The 19,987-nt window shown below is 40.8% G+C and overlaps 1 protein-coding gene across 9 annotated transcripts in view; it reads right to left on the bottom strand.

Annotated features, from left to right (window-relative positions):
• The window catches only part of ACACA (acetyl-CoA carboxylase alpha), a 332,443-nt gene that overhangs the window by 211,947 nt on the left and 100,509 nt on the right, over positions 1–19,987 (bottom strand). Inside the window, exon 1 of one of the 9 annotated variants that reach the window (XM_031657031.1) lies at positions 4,291–4,852. The exons of 7 other annotated variants lie outside the window; for them this stretch is intronic. In XM_031657031.1, the coding sequence (XP_031512891.1) occupies positions 4,291–4,340 (50 nt within the window). In that variant the 5' untranslated portion in view covers positions 4,341–4,852. Of the gene's footprint in view, positions 1–1,875; positions 3,280–4,290; positions 4,853–19,987 lie in introns of those variants that run through there. One more of the 9 variants, XM_031657030.1, reaches the window with a different exon arrangement.

Below are 19,987 nucleotides of genomic sequence, written 5' to 3'. Positions count from 1 at the left end.
TTGTAGTTTTAGTAGAGACGGGGTTTCACCATGTTGGCCAGGCTGGTCTTGAACTTGTGACCTCAAGTGATCCACCCGCCTTGGCCTCGAAAAGTAATGGGATTACAGGCATGAGCCACCACCATGTACAGCCTATATATACATTTTTGAAATATATATTTATACATGTATACACATAAAATTTTTGATTATATATATTTACACAACATAGATTATATATAATATATAATATCTCAGTTACTTTGAAAAAAAAATTTTTGGAGATGGATTCTCACTGTTGACCAGGCTGCAGTGCAGTGGCAGGAATATATCTCCCTGCAACCTCAAATTCCTGGGCTCAAGCAATCCTCTGGCCTCAGCCTGCAGAGTGGCTGGTACTACAGGCTCATGCCACTACACCCAGCTATATTGTAGTTACTTTTTTACCTCTTTGCCTCTCAGTGGAAGTTTTGCTTAGTTATCCCCTCAAAGGGTAAAAGAAGTGGTAAAAAAGAAAAAGGGGCAATTACAGAGCCAGTTGGGGGAAAGGAAAGGATGTTAAGAAAGATTTTGCCTGGCCAGGCGCAGTGGCTCAAGCCTGTAATCCCAGCACTTTGGGAGGACAAGACGGGCGGATCACGAGTTCAGGAGATTGAGACCATCCTGGCTAACACGGTGAAACCCCGTCTCTACTAAAAAATACAAAAAACTAGCCGGGCGAGGTGGCGGGCGCCTGTAGTCCCAGCTACTTGGGAGGCTGAGGCAGGAGAATGGCGTAAACCTGGGAGGCGGAACTTGCAGTGAGCTGAGATCTGGCCACTGCACTCCAGCCTGGGCGACAGAGCGAGACTCCGTCTCAAAAAAAAAAAAAAAAAGAAAGATTGATTTTGCCAACTCAGTGTTTTTTGTTTATTTTCTGTTTTTGCCTTAGTTTAACTCTCAGTAATTTTCTTCAAAATAAAAACTCTACTTTATAAAAATAAGCAAACAAAAAAGATAATGGAGGGAGGCCAGGTACAGTGGCTCATGACTATAATACCAACACTTGTGGAGGCCAAAGTGGGAGAATTGCTTGAGTACAGGAGTTTGAGACCAGCCTGGGCAACACAGTGAGATCCCATCTTTACAAAAAAAAAAAAAAGAAAAAAATTAGCCAAGCATGGTGGTGCATGCCTGCAGTTCCAGCTACCCCAGGAGGCTGAGGTGGGAAGATCACTTGAGCCCAGGAGTTCAAGGCTACTGTGAGCTATGACTGCACCACTGTACAAGCACTGCACAAGCAAATCATTCAAGTCTTTTATGTCAGTTCTCTGCAGGGAGGTGCAGACCTGCAAGAGGCCTGAAGAAGGCCCAAGAAGGCCTGATTCATTTCCTCTTCAGCCTGAATTCTAACGGCAAGAAGAAAGGTCCCAAAGTGAAGGAGTTCGGCATCCTGAACAACTCTGTCTGACTACATGTCAGAAAAATTACAGCAGGCACCTTTCCTAGCCCCAGATACACATTCTAAAAAGTTTTCTGCAAAACTATACAATATCCTTCCTTTCCAGCAGTTGAAGAGACTTTACTGGAAATACTAGCCAAACCCAGGGAGTAAATTTGATACATCTGAGGTTCCCTTCAGGAAATAATAGCACAGCAAGGTCCGCATGGGGTGCTTGTTTTCAACATAGCTATAATATCACACATGGGCTCAGGGATCTTTTATTCAAATTCTCAATGTAAAATAAAGGTTTAGAAATTCAGGAGCCAATGTGCCCATTTTTATTCATTTTCTTAAAAAAAAAAAAAGCCTTCATTTTTTAAAGATAGAAAAAAAATTTCAGGGCTTAGCTGTCAGTACTTTACTGTTTTTTAAAAGATATATATATTACCCAAATGTGGTAGCCTAACACTTACCTTTGAAGCATGTAATATCTCATTTCCTTATTTTCCTCTGGAGAACCCTCCATATCAAGATGGCAAAGGAATGGAAGCTTTTTCTTCAGATTTCGGCCTTGTAAACACAAGCCGCAGTTCCTCCTTCTGTTGCAGCTGCTTAAAACCCAGGAGGACAAGAGATACTGTGCCTTCTGCCTACTTCTTGGCCTGGGTTCAGTCAGACTAGAATACTCCTGATGGCCTCAAACTATAGTCTTTTTGTCTAATTTGTTCCCAATTTCCTTCTTTCCCCACCTTTCTTCCTTTTTGCATCTTCTCTCCTCCACACGCTTAGCTTACACACAGAATTAGTTGATTTCCCAAGGGAACTGAGAGGAGCCAGGGAGAAATATAAAAGCTTGTGTAACTAGAAAGTAGATCTTAGCAGCTCTCCTTCAGTTGCAGCAAACATGTTTCGACAACAGTCACTTTCTTCTGACAGTCAACGGAGAAAAGCTCCAATGCCTCTCCTGGCTGCCGGGAGCACATGACAGGGAAAGCCCAGGGCAAAAAGATGAAGTTTACAAGGACAATTAAGCCAAGAAAATAATGGGCACATGAAATCAGATGGAGAAGGACAGCTTGGTCTAAAGAGGTAATTTCTGAGATCCAATCAAAGCAAATAATATCAATTATCAGACTGCACGGTGGGGAAAAGCAGGTCAGCTGGGAAAGAAATCAAATAGAAAGGAAACACGCCACTACTAGAATCAAGTGTGAGCCATGATTCTAATTTTCAGGCCAAAGTAGTGGTACATACAGACACCTAAACTAAGGTTTTATGCATCAAAGCTTGAGAATAAGAACGGAGCTGGTACAAAAGGCATACAGAAAAGATATGGGTTAAATCCTTAAAAGGAAAAGGGACCCTGACAAATATTTTGGAGGTCTAACCCCCTTAAGCAAGGAAGAAAAAATCCTGCCTAGATAGACTACTTACTAAGACACATATATTACTATGAAAGCAAATTTGCCACAAATCTCTGACAGAAATAAACACTAGCTGAATGTTATATTGTAATATCTTCCTGTTTTTAGCCTTTACTTAAGTAGATGCTCATGATATTCTGTGTATTAGGAGAAAAATCAATGGTAAAAGACCCTAAAGGCTTAGAATCTATAGAATGACAACTTCCTGAGGCAAGTCCTCAGGCCTGTACACTAAATCTAACCTGAATCGTGAACCATAAAAAATTTATTCCCATCAAAATGCTGGATAGAAATAGTTGACAATCTGATGCCAACCATGCTGAGAATACATTAAGCTTCCAGGAAAACCTTTGAAAATAGAACTACACAAATGACCTGAAACATAGAAGTTAAATAATCAGATAAAAGATAAATGAGGCCGGGCGCGGTGGCTCAAGCCTGTAATCCCAGCACTTTGGGAGGCCGAGACGGGCGGATCACGAGGTCAGGAGATCGAGACCATCCTGGCTAACACAGTGAAACCTCGTCTCTACTAAAAATACAAAAACTTAGCCGGGCGAGGTTGCAGGCGCCTGTAGTCCCAGCTACTCGGGAGGCTGAGGCAGGAGAATGGCGTGAACCCGGGAGGCGGAGCTTGCAGTGAGCTGAGATCCGGCCACTGCACTCCAGCCTGGGTGACAGAGCGAGACTCCGTCCTAAAAAAAAAAAAAAAAAAAAAAAAAAAGATAAATGATTACAACAAACAAACGTTGATCTGAAGGACATTCAGGCAACTTAAGTTGTAAAGACTCAGGTTGCCCAAATTTGCAAGAAACTCAATTAGGCCACCCAACATGACAACCAGCTATAATAAAAAAAAAAGGGAAGTCCTGGTTGTTCTCTGTTCTGTACTTTGCATCATCCCTTCCACAATGTGTCAGTGCTCATTAAGTTAGTCCAGTTTACTTTCCCTTTAAAGAACCATGCTGACACAGAGGAGCCCTTCTATCTTTATGTCTCTTCAGAATAACCTGTCTCAAAAATAGAGCACTGCAGCCTTTGTTCAGGACAGTTCAGTAGCCACAGATGAGAAGCTGCTCAATTTTACACACACCTAAGTGTCTACAAAACAAACTTGTTATACAAGTTCAACATTCAAAAATGCAAATAAGGCACTAAATGTAAAATAGGGCAGACTATTTTGCACTCAACTATATCAGAAAAATATACTAAAGAGGCACACTCGGTAATCGAGTTTACACTTTCTTTCATCAAAGAGATCTTTCTACAACAGCCAAACACTAACATAGCATACCCAGGTCCAAAAGCAAAGCTAGAGATCTATATACATCTTTTATGGACGCTGCTGCTCACAATCTTTCTTTAATACTAGAATACAAGAAATAAAAAGACACATTCATTTCTCCAAATTTAAAGCATCCCCATTTTAATCTACCATGAACAGTGTCCAACATAGACACATACCTGGCACAAAATCCAACTAGAAGCCCACACTGATCCCAGCATTGTAACATGCCAAACACCAAGGATGACGTAGCAGTTTACCCGGCAGACAGTGATGCATTCGCTAGCTTGACTGCAACGCAGTCTGAATTTATACTGCAGCACACACTGTGAGAGACTGTTTTTTTGGGGCTCTTACAAGCAGAGAAATTTTGGATCAAGGATGTGTCTCTGTCAAAAAATCAAGTGGCCATATAGTTAAAGGTTTCTTTGTGGATTCTAAATTCTGATCCATTGACCTATATGCCTAGCCTTGAAGCAATGCCACATAGTCTTGATAACTGTGACTTTATAGTAGGTTTTGAGATCAGGTAGTATGAAGACCTCCAACTTCACCCTCCCTTTTAAAGTGTTTTGGCTATTCTAGGTCCTTTGTTTCCATGTACATTTTAGGATCAGCTTGTCAAATTCTAGAAAGAAAAAGAAAGGCTGCTGGAAATGTGATATGGACTGTGAATTTACAGATCAATTTAAGAACTGCTGTCTTGACAATACTGAGTCTTCTAATCCATGAACATGGACTGCCTCTCCATTTATTTAGATTTTATTTAATTTCTCTTTTTTTTTTTTTTTTTTGAGATGGAGTCTCGCTCTGTCTCCCAGGCTGGAGTGCAGTGGCACGATCTCCACTCACTACAACCTATGCCTCCTGGGTTCAAGAGATTCTCCTGCCTCAGCCTCCTGAGTAACTGGTATTACAGGTGCCTGCCACCACACCCAGGTAATTTTTGTGTTTTTAGTAGAGATGGGGTTTCACCATGTCGGCCAGGCTGGTCTCGAACTCCTGATCTCAAAAGATCCGCTTGCCTCGGCCTCCCAAAGTGCTAGGATTACAGGCCTGGCTAATTCGACACTTTCTTATAAACTAAACTCTCACCATATGAACCATATGATCTGGCAGCTTCCCTCCTTATTGTATACCCAAGAGAAAGCAAAGCATATGTCCACATAAAAATTTATACATGAATGTTCATAACAACATTAATAATGGCCACAAAATAGAAACAACCCAATATCCGGCGGGGCGCGGTGGCTCACGCCTATAATCCCAGCACTTTGGGAGGCCGAGACGGGCGGATCACGAGGTCAGGAGATAAAGACCATCTTGGCTAACATGGTGAAATCCTGTCTCTACTAAAAATACAAAAAATTAGCCAGGCATAGTGACGGGCGTCTGTAATCCCAGCTACTCAGGAGGCTGAGGCAGGAGAATGGCATGAACCCAGGAGGCGGAGCCTGTAGTGAGCCAAGATCGCGCCACTGCACTCCAGCCTGGGCGACAGCAAGACTCTGTCTCACAACAAACAAACAAACAAACAAAAAACCCAATATAAACAAAATATGGTATATAATATGGTAAACAAAATATGGTATATATGATATATAAACAAAATATGGTATCTCCACACAATGATATATTATTCAACCATAAAAAGAAATGAGGTACTGATACACGCTACAGCATTGAAAACATTATGCTAAATGAAGGAAGCCAGTCACAAAAGGCCACATATCATTCCATTTATATGAAATGTCTGTAATAGGCAAATCTATAAAGACAGAAAGTAGGTTAGTGGTTGGCTAGGATTGGGGAGCATATTGGAGAAATGAAGAGTGACTGCTACTGGGTTTGGGGTTTCTTTGAGGGGTAATAAAAGTGTTCTAAAATTGCCATGCATGGTGTACGTGCCTGTAGTCCCAGTTACCTCCTGCTGAGGCAGGAGGATTGCTTGAGCCCAGGAGTTTAAGTCCAGCCTGTGCAACATAGCAAGACCTCATCTCTTTAAAAAAAAAATGACATATATAATGAAATAAAAATGTCCTCAAATTTATTGTGATGATGGTTCCATAACTATGTGAATATACTAAAAACTATTGAATTGTACCCTTTAAGTGGGTGAAACGTATGGTATGTGAATTGTATCTCAGTAAAGTTGTTAACAAAAAATTTTTAAATGAGTTTATCAAGATCACAGGATGTAAGATCTATATAGAAAAGTTAATTATATTTCTATATGCTAGCTATAAATGAACAATCCAAAAATGAAATTAAGAAAATATTCTGTTCATGATAGCATCAGAAAGAATAAAATAGGAATAAATTGAGCAAAAAAGGTATAAGACTTGTACACTAAAACTTGTGGAACACTGCTGACAGAAATTAAATAAAATCGGCCAGGTGTGGTGGCTCACGCCTGTAGTCCCAAGCCCAGAGGCCGAGGCGGATGGATCACTTGAGGTCAAGAGTTCCAGACCAGCCTGTCCAACATGGTGAAACCCCATCTCTAATAAAAATACAAAAAATGAGCAGGGCGTGGTGGTGTTCTTTTAATCCCAGCTACTCGGGAGGCCGAGGCAGGAGAATCGCTTGAACCCAGGAGGCGGAGGTTGCAGTGAGCCAAGATCGCACCATTGCACTCCAGCCTGGTCAACGGAGCGAGACTCTATCTCAAAAAAAAAGAAAGTGTCAAATTATTTTCCAGAGTGGCTATATCATTTTACATTCCCACCACCAATGTACAAGAAATCCAACTTTTCTGCATTCTCACAAACCTTTGATATTGTGTCTATTTCTTATTTTAGGCATTCTGATAAGTGTGTAATGATATCTCATTGCTATTTTAATTTGCGTTTTCCTAATACTAATTAATATTTGCATTTTCCTAATACCTAATAACTATTAGTTACAAAACATCTTTTCATGTGCTTATTTGCCATAGGTATATCCTCTTTGGTTTCATTTGCTTATTTTTAAAAATCATTTCTCTTTTCTTACTGAGAATTTCTATTTATTTTGTTATTTTTAATTTTTTGAGACAGAGTCTTGCTCTGTTGCCCAGCCTGGAATGCAGTGGTGCAAACACTCAATATGCTCAAGCGATCCTCCTGCCTCAGCCTCCCAAGTAGCTGGGTCCACAGACATGTGCCACTATGCTCAGCTAAGTTTTAAAAATTTTTGTAGAGATGGAGTCTCAAATTCCTGGGCTAAGGAAATCCACCCCGCTTGCCTCCCAAAAGCACTGGGATTACAAGCATGAGCCACAGCACTCAGCTAAGAAGTTCTATTTATTAATTCATTGTTATCATGCTTTAAAAAACAGTATTTAAGGGGCCAGTCGCGGTGGCTCACACCTATAATCTCAGCACTTTGGAAGGCAGAGGCAGGCAATCACCTGAGGTCCGGAGTTCGAGACCAGCCTGACCAACATGGAGAAACCCCATCTCAACTAAAACTACAAAATTAGCCGGGCATGGTGAAGCATGGCTATACCAGCTAATCGGGAAGCTGAGGCAGGAGAATCGCTTGAACCCGGGAGGCAGAGGTTGCAGTGAACCAAGATCGCACCATTGCACTCCAGCCTGGGCAACAAGAGTGAAACTCTGTCTCAAAAAAAAAGAAAATAGTATTTAAGACGGGGCACAGTGGCTCACACCTGTAATTCCAGAGATTTGGGAGGCCAAGGCAAGAAGGTCACTTGAGGCCAGGAGTTTGAAACCAGCCTGCACAACATGGGAAGACTCTGTCCCTATAAAATATAAAAAATAAATAAATAAATACATTTTAAAAAATTATTTAAACATGTTTTCCTTTAGTTCTTTGGACACGTTTACAATCGCTACTTTGAAACCTTTGTTAAATCCAGTATCTAGGGACACTTGCAGATAATTTATATTGACTTCTTTTTTTCCTAAATATGGATCACATTTTCCTGTATCTTTACATGTCTCATGCTTTTTAATTAAAAATTGAATATAACCTGTCATGGGATTAGAAAACAAATTGAGCATATGAACAATTTACAAACTGAACATCTGAACATATGAACAATTTGGATTCTGATTTCTTTCACCCATGAAAGTTGTTGTTACTACAGTTTGTTTCTGTCTTTGCTTAATCATTTGCCCGAGCTAAATCTGTGAATTCTGTTTCCCCAACAGTGTGCAGCCACTGATGTCTCAGCTCATTTTCTTTTTATTTCTTGGTTTTATGTTTAAATGTGGCTTCTGAGGAGTCACCCCTATGTCTGTGTAGCCAATGATTAGATAGAGTTTATCCTCATATACTTAAAGCTAGAAAGGCTTTTGTCCTCTGTTTATGCGTCTGAAGTATGGGGGATACAGAGCAGTGCATTCAAAGTTCAGGTTTTTCAAGTCTGCCCTAGCTGTGACTTTCTGTTGGGCCTTATCATGTCTCTTCTGTGCATATACATGCCTCAGCCTGCAATATGCTTGTCCCAACCACAAACAGGCCTCAGTCTGGCAAAGTCACTGGCCTGTATCATTCACCCACTGCCAAGTGGACACTTCTCCCAACAATGCCATTGAGCATGGACATCATCCACCACCCAAACTGAGTAAACTCCCTTCAACCGCAGCATCAAAGCAGCTGGTCTTCATGGTCTACCCACACTGGCAAAACTTCCATGACGAATCAGCTGGGGAAAGGGGAATAGGAACAATCCCAGACAAGAATACCACAAACTCCTACTGCTTCACAGAATTTTAGCAGTTTTTTAACCATAATATTTTCTCAAATTATTGTATGCCTTTGGTTGATTTCAAGAGTGTTAAAATGGTTAATTTTGTCCATTTTGTCAATCTTTCTAGTTGGTTTTTGTGTTAAAGATCTGCCAGTCTCCTCATTCAGCTGTACCTGGAAGTCCTCCCTGTTTTATTGACTTTTTAATGACCGATAAAACTTCATACAATGAAGTGGAAAAATCTTAAGTATAAAACATATATATGTAAAATTAATATATGTATAGCCATATAACCAATCACCTCATTAAGATACAGAATATTTCCAGAGTCCCAGAAGGTTCACTTGTGTCCATTCCCAGTCAATATTCTCCCTTAAAGGTAAAGACTGCTCTGACCTTTTATAACCATTAATCAGTCTTGTTTACTCTTGAACTTCATATATATAGTGTTATATAATGTATGTACTTTAATGTCTGACTTCTTTTGATCAATATTATGTGTATAAATTTTTTTTTTTTTTTTTTTTTTTTCGATGGAGTCTTGCTCTGTAGCCCAGACTGCAGTGCAGCGGCACACTCTCGGCTCACTGCAACCTCCACCTCCTGGGTTCAAGGGATTCTCCTGCCTCAGCCTTCCAAGTAGATGGGATTAGAGGTGCGCACCACCACACCCAGCTAATTTTTTTGTAATTTTACTTGAGATGAGGTTTCACCATTTTGGCTAGGCTGGTGTCAAACTCCTGGCCTCAACTGATCCTCCCACCTCAGCCTCCCAAAGTGCTGAGATTACAGGTGTGAGCCACCATGCCTGGCCTTATGTGTATAAAATTTATCTATGCGGCCGGGCGCGGTGGCTCAAGCCTGTAATCCCAGCACTTTGGGAGGCCGAGATGGGCGGATCACGAGGTCAGGAGATCGAGACCATCCTGGCTAACACGGTGAAACCCCGTCTCTACTAAGAAATAAAAAAAATAGCCGGGCGAGATGGCGGGCGCCTGTAGTCCCAGCTACTCGGGAGGCTGAGGCCGGAGAATGGCGTGAACCCGGGAGGTGGAGCTTGCAGTGAGCTGAGATCCGGCCACTGCACTCCAGCCTGGGCGACAGCGCAAGACTCCGTCTCAAAAAAAAAAAAAATTTATCTATGCTTACCACTTGGTTGAATTTATGGGAAAAAAAAGTTCATCCATGTTGTGATACAGAAGTAGTTTGCTCATTTTCATTTCTGTATGGTATTCCATCATATGATACACCATGATTTACTTACCTATTCTACTATTCGTGCACATTTGGGTTGTTTATGAATTTTGACAATATTTGCTCTTATAGTTGATTTTTGATGGATGAATGAACTTAATTTCCTTTGGGAATATACAAAAAAATGAAATTGCTTACTAGGGAGGTATGTGCATGTTTAGCTTAAATGATACTGCTAAATAGTTTTCTAAAGTGGCTGTTCCAATTTGTATTCCTACCAGTGATGTGTGAGAGTCAATGTGTTCCATATCCTTGCTAACACTTGATATTGCTGGTTTTTTAATGTTAGCTTTTTTGGTTGGGGTATGTGTTTAACTCATTGTATTTTTAATTTGCAAATCCCTGATGAATAGTAACATTGAGCACCTTTTCATATGCTTACTTGACATTTGGTATCTTCTTTTGAAGTGCCTGTTGAAATCTTTTCCCCGTATTTCTATTGTGTTGAATGTCTTTTTTCTTATTGTTTTGTTTTTGAGACAGAGTCTTGCTCTATCACTCAGGCTGGAGTGCAATCTCAGCTCACTGAAACCTCTGCCTCCTAGGTTCAAGTGATTCTCGTGCCTTAGCCTCCCGAGTAGCTGAGACTACAGGCATGTGGCACCATGCCAGGCTAATTTTTTATATTTTTAGTAGAGATGGGGTTTCACAATGTTGCCCAAGCTGGCTTCAAACTCCTGAGCTCAGGTAATCCATCCACCTTGGCCTCCCAAAGTGGTAGGATTATAGGTGTGAGCCACTGTGCCCAGTCATAAGATCCTTATAGTAGGATATTTTAATATTCCTCTTCAGCAACTGATATAACAAGTAAAAAAAAAAAAAAAAATCAAAGATACAGAAGAATACCACAACTGAAAAACTGAACTAACATACATAGAACCTATAATCAACAGCTGCAACATACACATTCATTGCAAGCGTTTATGAAACTTTATCAAAATACACCATATACTAAGCCATCAAGTATCAATAAATTTCAAAGGTCTGAAATCACATAGAGTATATGCTCTGAACAAAATGGATTACACTAAAAATCAATAACAAAGGTAATAAAATCCACAAGTGTCTTGATATATTTCTAAACAATTTATGGGTCAAAAAATCACAAGGAAATTAAGAAAGTATTTTAATTGAATGATAATGAGAATTTACATCAAAGCCTGGGGAATATAATAAGACAAATTTATGAGTGAATACAGAGATGAAGAGATGGATACCAACAAAGCCAGAAGTTAGTTCTTTGAAAAGGCCAACTGAATTGATAAATTTCTACTAAGACTGATAAAAATACAAGAAAAAATGCTAATTGCCAATATCAGGAATGAGGATGAGGGAATCACTATAAATCCTACAGGCAGGAAAAACAAGCATATTATTACAAACTTTATGCCAATAAATTTGAAATTTTAGAAAAAAAATTGATAAATTTCTTAACTTTCCATTCCACCCAGAAAGACATGAAAATTTGAATAATCCTAAATCTACTACAGAAATCAAATACATAATATGTATAATTTTAAAACTATTGGCCGGGTGTGGTGACTCATGCCTGTAATCCCAGCATATTGGGAGGCCAAGGCAGGTGGATCATTTGAGGTCAGGAGTTTGAGATCAGCCTGAGTAATACGGTGAAACCGTGCCTCTACTAAAAATACAAAACTTAGCTGGCTTAGTGGTGCACACCTGTAATCCTAGCTATTCGGGAGGCTGAGGGACAAGAATTGCTTAAACCTGAGAGGCAGAGGTTTCAGTGAGCCAAGATTGCGCAACTGCCCTCAAATAAAATAAAATAAAAATGAAAATGGAAAAATAAAAACTACTACTATTAACTTTTGTGACTGCTCCCAATCTTTACACCTCTACCATTTATTCATAAGCATTTATTTTATGTTTTTATTTACTTTGAAGAAACAGTCTTGCTCTGCTGCCTAGGCTGGAGTATAGTAGCACGATCATAGTTCACTGCAGCCTTAAACTCTTTGGGGCTCAAACAGTCTTCTCACCTCAGCCTTCTGAGTAGCTAGGAATACAGGCGTGCAACACCGTGCCCAGCTATTAAAATTTTTTTTTTTTTTTTTTTTTTTTTGTAGAGCATGGGTCTCTCTATGGTGCCCAGGCTGGTCCCGAATTCCTGGGCTCAAGCAAACCTCCTGCTTTAGCCTCCCAAAGCTCTGGGATTATAGGCATGAGCCGTGATGCCTGGCTTCAACAAGTATTTACTGAGTGACTATTATATACTATAGAAAATCATGAGTATACAGCTATAAACAAAATATATGGTTTCTGTGCTCATGTTACAGTATAATGGAGACAAGCAATCAAATAAATATACTACTAAAAATATTACAAATTACGATAAATGCTATCGCAATGGGAAAAAAAGGAACACTAACAATAGAACCTCTTTGGGGAAATGATATTTGATCTGAAACTTAAAGGATAAAGACCTCAAGTGATCAAAGACAGTGAAAGTGAATTCTAGGCATAAGGACCAGTGCATGTGGCCTTGAGATAGGAAAAATATTGGCCTACTTTCTTTTCAGAGGAACTGAAAGGCCAATATGATTGAAGCCCTGTCAGCAAATGGAAGCTGACAGAAGTCAGATCATTCAGGGTCTCATGAACTGAGTTAAAATTTTTGTATCTAGGCCAGGTGTGGTAGCTTACACCTGTAATCCCAGCACTTTGGGAGGTGGGGGCAAGAGGATCACTTGAGTCCAAGACTTTGAGACCAGCCTGGGCCACATAGTGAGAACCCATCTCTACAAAAAAATTTAAAAATTATCCAAGCATGGTGGCATGCACCTATTGACCTAGCTACTTGGGAGTCTGAGGCTTGAGCCCAGAAGCTTGAGGCTGCAGTGAGCCCTGTTTGCACTACTCCAGCCTGGGTGACAGAGCAAGACCCTGTCTCAAAACGAAAAAACAAGAATTTCGTATCTTATGCTATGTGCAGCAAGAAATCAGGAGGCAAGAGTATAATACAGACAGGAAATCTAGTTAGGTGCTCATTCTAGTATGCCAAGCAAGAGTTGATGTGCTAAGGCTTAGACTAAGGTGATGGCAAGTGAAGGTACTGAGGTCAATACTGGAGATAGAATCAACCGAACTGACGTATAATTCCCAGGTTTTTTGGTTCGAACAGAGTGGCTGGAGGTGCTATTTAGTGAGATGCAGAAGACTGGGAGAGGATCAAATTTATGACGAAGGTAGGGGAAATCAAGAGTTTAATGTCTATAGGACATTCAAATGTAAATGCCACATAAATAGGTGAACATAACAAGTGATCTCAGAGGATAGATCTGGGATGGATATTATAAATTTGGGAATCATCAGCATATAAGCAGTAGCAAAGGGATGAATTTTATATATAGAAAATGTAGCTGGGTACAGTGGCTCACACCTGTAATCCCAGCACTTTGGGAGGCAGAGGCAGGTGGATCACCTGAGGTCAGGAGTCCAAGACCAGCCTGGCCAACAGAGTAAAACCCCATCTCTACTAAAAATAGAAAAAATTAGCCAGGCATGGTGGTGGGCACCTGTAATCCCAGCTACCTGGGAGGCTGAAGCAGGAGAATCACTTGAACCCAGAGGCAGAGGTTGCAGAGAGCCAAGATCGCAACATTGCACTGTAGCCTGGGCAACAGAGCAAGAAAGAAGAGAAGACAGAAGACAGAAGAGAGAAGACAGAAGAGAGAAAAGATAAAAGAAAAGAAGAGAGAGAAAGAAAGAGAGAAAGAGAGAGAGAGAAAAAGAGAGAGAGAAGGAGAGAGAGAGAGAGACGAGAGAAAGAGAGAGAGGAGGGAAGGAAGGGAGGAAGGAGGGAAGGAAGGGAGGAAGGGAGGAAGGAAGGAAGGAAGGGAGGGAGGGAGGGAGGAAGGAAGGAAGGAAGGAAGGAAGGAAGGAAGGAAGGAAGGAAGGAAGGAAGGAAGGAAAGAAGGAAGGAAGGAAGGAAGGAAATAAATGTATATCAGGTAAAAAGATAAGAAGGACCAGAACCAAACAATGAAAGTATTCAACACTCAGAGGTTGCATGAAAACAGAAGGGCTTGCAAGAGAGACTGGAGATTGGTAAGAGTAGAAAGGAGGTAACACAGGAAAGTCATGAAAGTGTAGTCTTTAGCAGAAAAGAAGGCATGTGTTTAAGAAAAAAGTAGTCACTTGTATGGAACTGTTGAGAGACCTATAAGGATGAGAACTGAAAAGCATACACTGATTTAGCAATACATTAGTCATTAGTGGTTTTTACGAGAGCAGTTTCAATAGCATAGTTAGGCAGAGGACAGAATAGAACAGCTTTAAGAATGAATGGGAGATGAGGAAGTAGGGATAGCACTTCTGAAAATCTTGGCCATAAAATGAGGCAGAGAGATAAGACAATAGTCCAAAGGGAATGTGGCTATCAAAAACAGATCTTCTAAAAGATGGAAGAAATCAGAGTGCTTGGAATACTTCTCAGGACCCTCCCCCCTCCTTTGGTCATCCTCTGTTCCAAGCACTTGGAAAACTTCTCAGGAGATAAGGAAAAATGTTGTCAGCATTGTTGTGGGTTACAAAACACACACACACACACACACACACGCATGAAGGAAAAATGAGAAGGTGAATACAGATAAAAGTAAGTTTGAAATGAGGTGTTAGAAAGAAGTACTAGCCAGATAGTCTCTATTTTCTTAATAAAATATGTGGCAAAGCTATAAATTAAAAGTGTCTAGAAGAGGCAGGAAATGGTACAAATGGAACTGCTGGCTTAAGGACAATGGAGAAGAAATGAAATTATTGTTGCAGAAAATGGAACGCCAAATCACCAGAAGAGAAAAACAATACAGGAGAAAGAACAAGAAAAGCTTCATATTAGTTGGGCATGGTGGTATGCGCCTGTAATCCCAGCTACTCAAGAGGCTGAAGCAGGAGAATTGCTTGAACCCAGGAGGTAGAGGTTGCAGTGAGCCGAGATCATGCCATTGCACTCCAGCATGGGTGACAGAGCAAGACCCTGTTTCAAAAATTAAAAAAAAAAAAAAAAAAAAAAAAAAAGAGTAAGAAGAAAAAAGAAAAGCTTCATAGCACAGGCAGTATTTCAGAAGATCCTTAAAGATTGATGGCCTCAGATGGGCCCAGTGACTCATACTTGTAATCCTAGCATTTGGGAAACTGAGGTGAGAAGATCACTTGAGGCCAGGAGTTTGAGACCAGCCTGGGCAACATAGCAAGACTGCATCTCAAAAAAAAAAAAAAAAAAGACTGATGACCTCCAAGGGTAAATGGAATTTCAACAGTCAGGGAAATGGCATTTCAATAAGGAAACATGACAGAGAGACACACAAACAGAATGATCAAAGGGCATAAAGATGGAAAGTATATCGAATTTTAGGAAACAGGCAATTGTCTACTGCAACTGGAATAAGCAAAGAGGGAAAAAACACTGGATAGAAACGAGACTAGAAAAATCAGCTGTGGCCTGATTGTGGAAGAACTTGAATATCATGACTCAATGCCTCCACCACTTATTAGGTAGGTAAATTACATAATCTCTCTGAGCCTGTATCCTCCTCTTCTGGAAAATGGAGATAATTAATGCCTATTTTACAGGACTGACTGTTGTTTGGTTACATAAGATAAATACTGAAAGCTCTTAGTGCTTAACTCACAATAAATGCTTAATAAATGGCAGTAAAGGTTGAGGTTATTATCTTGGGCTTTACTCTGAAGGCAGAGGGAAAACATTACATGTTTTTGAACAGATGTGAAACAGGGAGAGACTAAAGTAAGAGAAAATAGTTAAAGGCCATTGCAATAGACTAGGCTAGAGATAATGAACACCTACATAAGGTCAGTGATAGTGGGAACTGAAATAATAGATATAAAGGCAGCTGGGTCCGGTGGCTCACACCTGTAATGTCAGCACTTCGAAAGGCCGAGGTGGAAGAATCAATCACTTGAGTCCAGGAGTTTGAAACCAGCCTGGACAACAGGGCAAGACCCCATCTCTACAAAAAAAATTTTTTTAAAGAAACAAAAAATATATACAAAGGGAAAAAATGTAGATATGATGTGACACAATTAGTGGGTCATGATAGATTTAACGGATCAGGATATCCTGGAACCCAAATTCAATATTCTGAACACTCTGAAGAATCTTTCCTTGATGAACTCCTAGACATTTTCCTGACTGATGGAGTCCCAGTTTTGTGACTATCATTAGGTTTTACTGGGGAGGAGGTTAGAATTTTCACTTAGGAAGAATTATTAAATTTAGCATTTTGAGGTAAGAATTATTGGGGGTTGCAGGAGGGAGAGCATCAGGAAGAATAGCTAATGGATACTGGGCTTAATACCAAGGTGGATGGGTTCATCTGTGCAGCAAACCACCATTGCATACATTTACCTAGGTAACAAACCTGCACATCCTGCAGGTGTACCCCATAACTTAAAATAGAAGTTGAAGGAAAAAAAAAAAAAAAGAACTAAAGAACTATGAATCTTGGGAGAAAGAATACTCAGAAAAATATGAGATCTCGAACTATGGTTATTACAACTTCATTTTCTTTTTTTTTTTTTTGAGACGGAGTCTCACTGTGTCTCCCAGGCTGGAGTGCAGTGGCGCGATCTCGGCTCACTGCAAGCTCCGCCCCCCGGGTTCACGCCATTCTCCCGCCTCAGCCTCCCAAGTAGCTGGGACTACAGGCGCCCGCTACCGCGCCCGGCTAGTTTTTTGTATTTTTAGTAGAGACGGGGTTTCACCATGTTAGCCAGGATAGTCTCGATCTCCTGACCTTGTGATCCACTCGCCTCGGCCTCCCAAAGTGCTGGGATTACAGGCTTGAGCCACCGCGCCCGGCCTTCATTTTCATTTCAACAAGCAGTATCTCCATCTGACAAGGGATTAATAGCCAGAATATAAAAGGAGCTCAAACAACTCAATAGGAAAATATCTAATAATCCAATTTTAAAATAGGCAAAAGATCTGAACACACATTTCTCAAAACGAGACATACAATTAGCAAACAGCTATATGAAAAGGCGCTCAACATCATGGATCATCAGAGAAAAGCAAATCAAAACTACAATGAGATATCATCTCACTCCAGTTAAAATCGCTTTTACCCAAAAGAGGCAGTAACAAATGCTGAGAGGATGTGGAGAAAAGGGAATCCTTGTATTGGTGGTTCCCTTGATGGTTGTGTAAATTAAAACACAATGGGAATGTAAATTAGTACAGCCATTATGGAGAACAGCATGGAGATTCCCCAAAAAACTAAAAATGGAACTGCCATATAACCCAGCAATACCACTGCTAGGTAAATGCAAAAAAGAAAGGAAATCAGTATATTGAAGAGATATCTGCACTCTAATGTTTATTACAGCACTATTCACAATAGTCAAGATTTGGAATCAACCTAAGGGTCCATCAACAGATGAATGGATAAAAAGAAATATGTAATAAAATAAAGAGTATATCTACCCCAATACACAATGGAGTACTATTGAGCCATAAAAAAGAATGAAGTAGATATTGAGGTAGATATTTCCCTAAGACACATTTCCTTTCTATTATATATTCTTTTTTTTTTTTTTTGAGATGGAGTCTCACTCTGTCACCTAGGCTGGGGTTCAGTGTCGAAATCTTGGCTCACTGCAAGCTCCGCCTCCCGGGTTCACACTATTCTGCCTCAGCCTCCCAAGTAGCTGGGACTACAGGCGACGCCCGGCTAATTTTTTGTATTTTTAGTAGAGACGAGGTTTCACCGTGTTAGCCAGGATGGTCTCAATCTCCTGATCTCATGATGCGCCTGCCTCGGCCTCCCAAAGTGCTGGGATTACAGGCGTGAGCCACCATGCCCAGCCACTCTACTATATATTCTTGTGCAAGTAGATTTCCATTTGTACAACTTTAATTTCAATGTAACAGACATTGATTAAGCTACTGAAATGTGCCAGGCATTGTTCAAAGCTCTGAAAAAGTGCTTCTTGGCTCGGGATTCATACCAGACTCTCCTGGAAAGTATTAGAATAATGATTCCTGGGCTCCACGACCAGAGGCTGTAATCTAATAAATCTGGGATAGGACTCAGGAATCCACATTTTTTTTTTTTCTTTTTTTGAGATGGTATCTCACTCTGTCACCCAGGCTGGAAGTACAGTGGCACGATCTTGGCTCACTGCAACCTCCGCCTTCTGGGTTCAAGTGATTCTCGTGCCTCAGCCTCCCAAGTAGCTGGGACTACAGGCACATGTCCCCATGCCTGGGTAAGTTTTGTATTTTTAGTAGAGATGTGGTTTCACCATGTTGGCCAGGCTGTTCTCAAACTCCTGACCTCAAGTGATTTGTCTGCCTCAGCCTCCCAAAGTGCTAGGAATTTACAGGCGTGAGCCACCGCACCCAGCCAGGAATCCTTTTTTTTTTTTTTTGAGACAGAGTTTCACTCTTTTTGACCAGGCTAGAATGCAATGGCGCGATCTCGGCTCACCACAACCTCCACCTCCTGGGTTCAAGCGATTCTCCTGCCTCAGCCTCCCGAGTAGCTGGGATTACAAGAATGTGCCACCACGCCCAGCTAATTTTGTATTTTTAGTAGAGATGGGGTTTCTCCATGTTGGTCAGGCTGGTCTTGAACTTCTGACCTCAGGTGATCCACCCGCCTCTGCCTTCCAAAGTGTTGGGATTACAGGCGTGAGCCACCGCACCCAGCTGGAATCCATATTTTTAATAAAGTCGGTTGCACAGGTAAGGAGAACCTAAATATTGTTTTCCATTTTACAGATGTTTTATGTCTGAGCTGTATTTACTTACAACACTTCTGACACCGAATGTACAGGTTTTTTCCATCTCAACAACCAGTTCTGTCCAGACACCAACTGGGAGTCTCACATTTGAATTCTTATATTAATTACCTAGAGTTAGCATAGATCCTACAGGTTAAGTGCTCAGTCCCTCCCACAAGACTGTCCCCAACTTCAGATACCAGTTGCAAATCCCAGTCGCCTATACTTCTGACCAACCACCTGTAAATCAGAGATTCCCATGACCCCTTCCTCATGTTTGATAATTTGCTAGAATGACATACAGAACATAGGAAAAGAGTTGACTTGCTATTACTGGTTTATAAAGGATACAACTCAGGAACTCAGGAAGAGACACATAGGGCAAGGTATGGGGGAAGGGGCACAGAACTTCCAAACCTTCCTCCAGGTATACAGCTCTACCAGCCCCTCCATGTGTTGACCATCCCAGAAGCTCTATGAACTCTGTTGTTTAGGAGGTTTTATGGAGGTTTTATTAAGTAGGCATGATTGATTAAATCTCTGGCCACTTGTGATTAGCTCAATTTTCAGCCTCTTGCCCCTCCCTGGAGGTTAGAGAGTAGAGGTGAAAGTTTCAACTCTCTAATTATTCCTTGGACTTTCTGGTGACCAGACCTCAGCCTGAAGCTATCCAGGGGCCCTCAGACCCCAGTCATCTCATTATCATAAAAGATACTTACCAGTCAAGAAATTCCAAGGGTTTTAGGAACTGTGTGCAGGAACCAAGGATAGAGACCAAATGCTTATTTATTATCACAGTACGACATAAAAGACCCTTAATGACCTGATCTCTGTCTTACCTGCCTCTTCTTTGGCACTGATCATGCTGCCCACCTTCCATTCCAGTAATAGTCAATGACTTGTAATTGCCTGAAAATGCTAGCTGTTTCACTGGTACTTCTGTGCATGTTGTCTACCCCACCAGCTCTACCCTTCCACACACGCACACACAAACACACACACACACACACACACCCCTAGCTTTGCTAGCCTTTTTTTTGTTAATCCTTCAAATTCTAGTTCAAACATCTCCGAGACCGTATTGGACCCTTAACAGAACTCATTGAGCCCACCATAATAATGATGAGTACTGTTGTGAGTATTAGAAATAATGTTAA

Source organism: Papio anubis, chromosome 17, assembly GCF_008728515.1.
Source record: "Papio anubis isolate 15944 chromosome 17, Panubis1.0, whole genome shotgun sequence".
Classification (NCBI taxonomy): Eukaryota; Metazoa; Chordata; class Mammalia; order Primates; family Cercopithecidae; genus Papio; species Papio anubis.
This window is presented reverse-complemented; position numbering and strand designations above follow the sequence as displayed.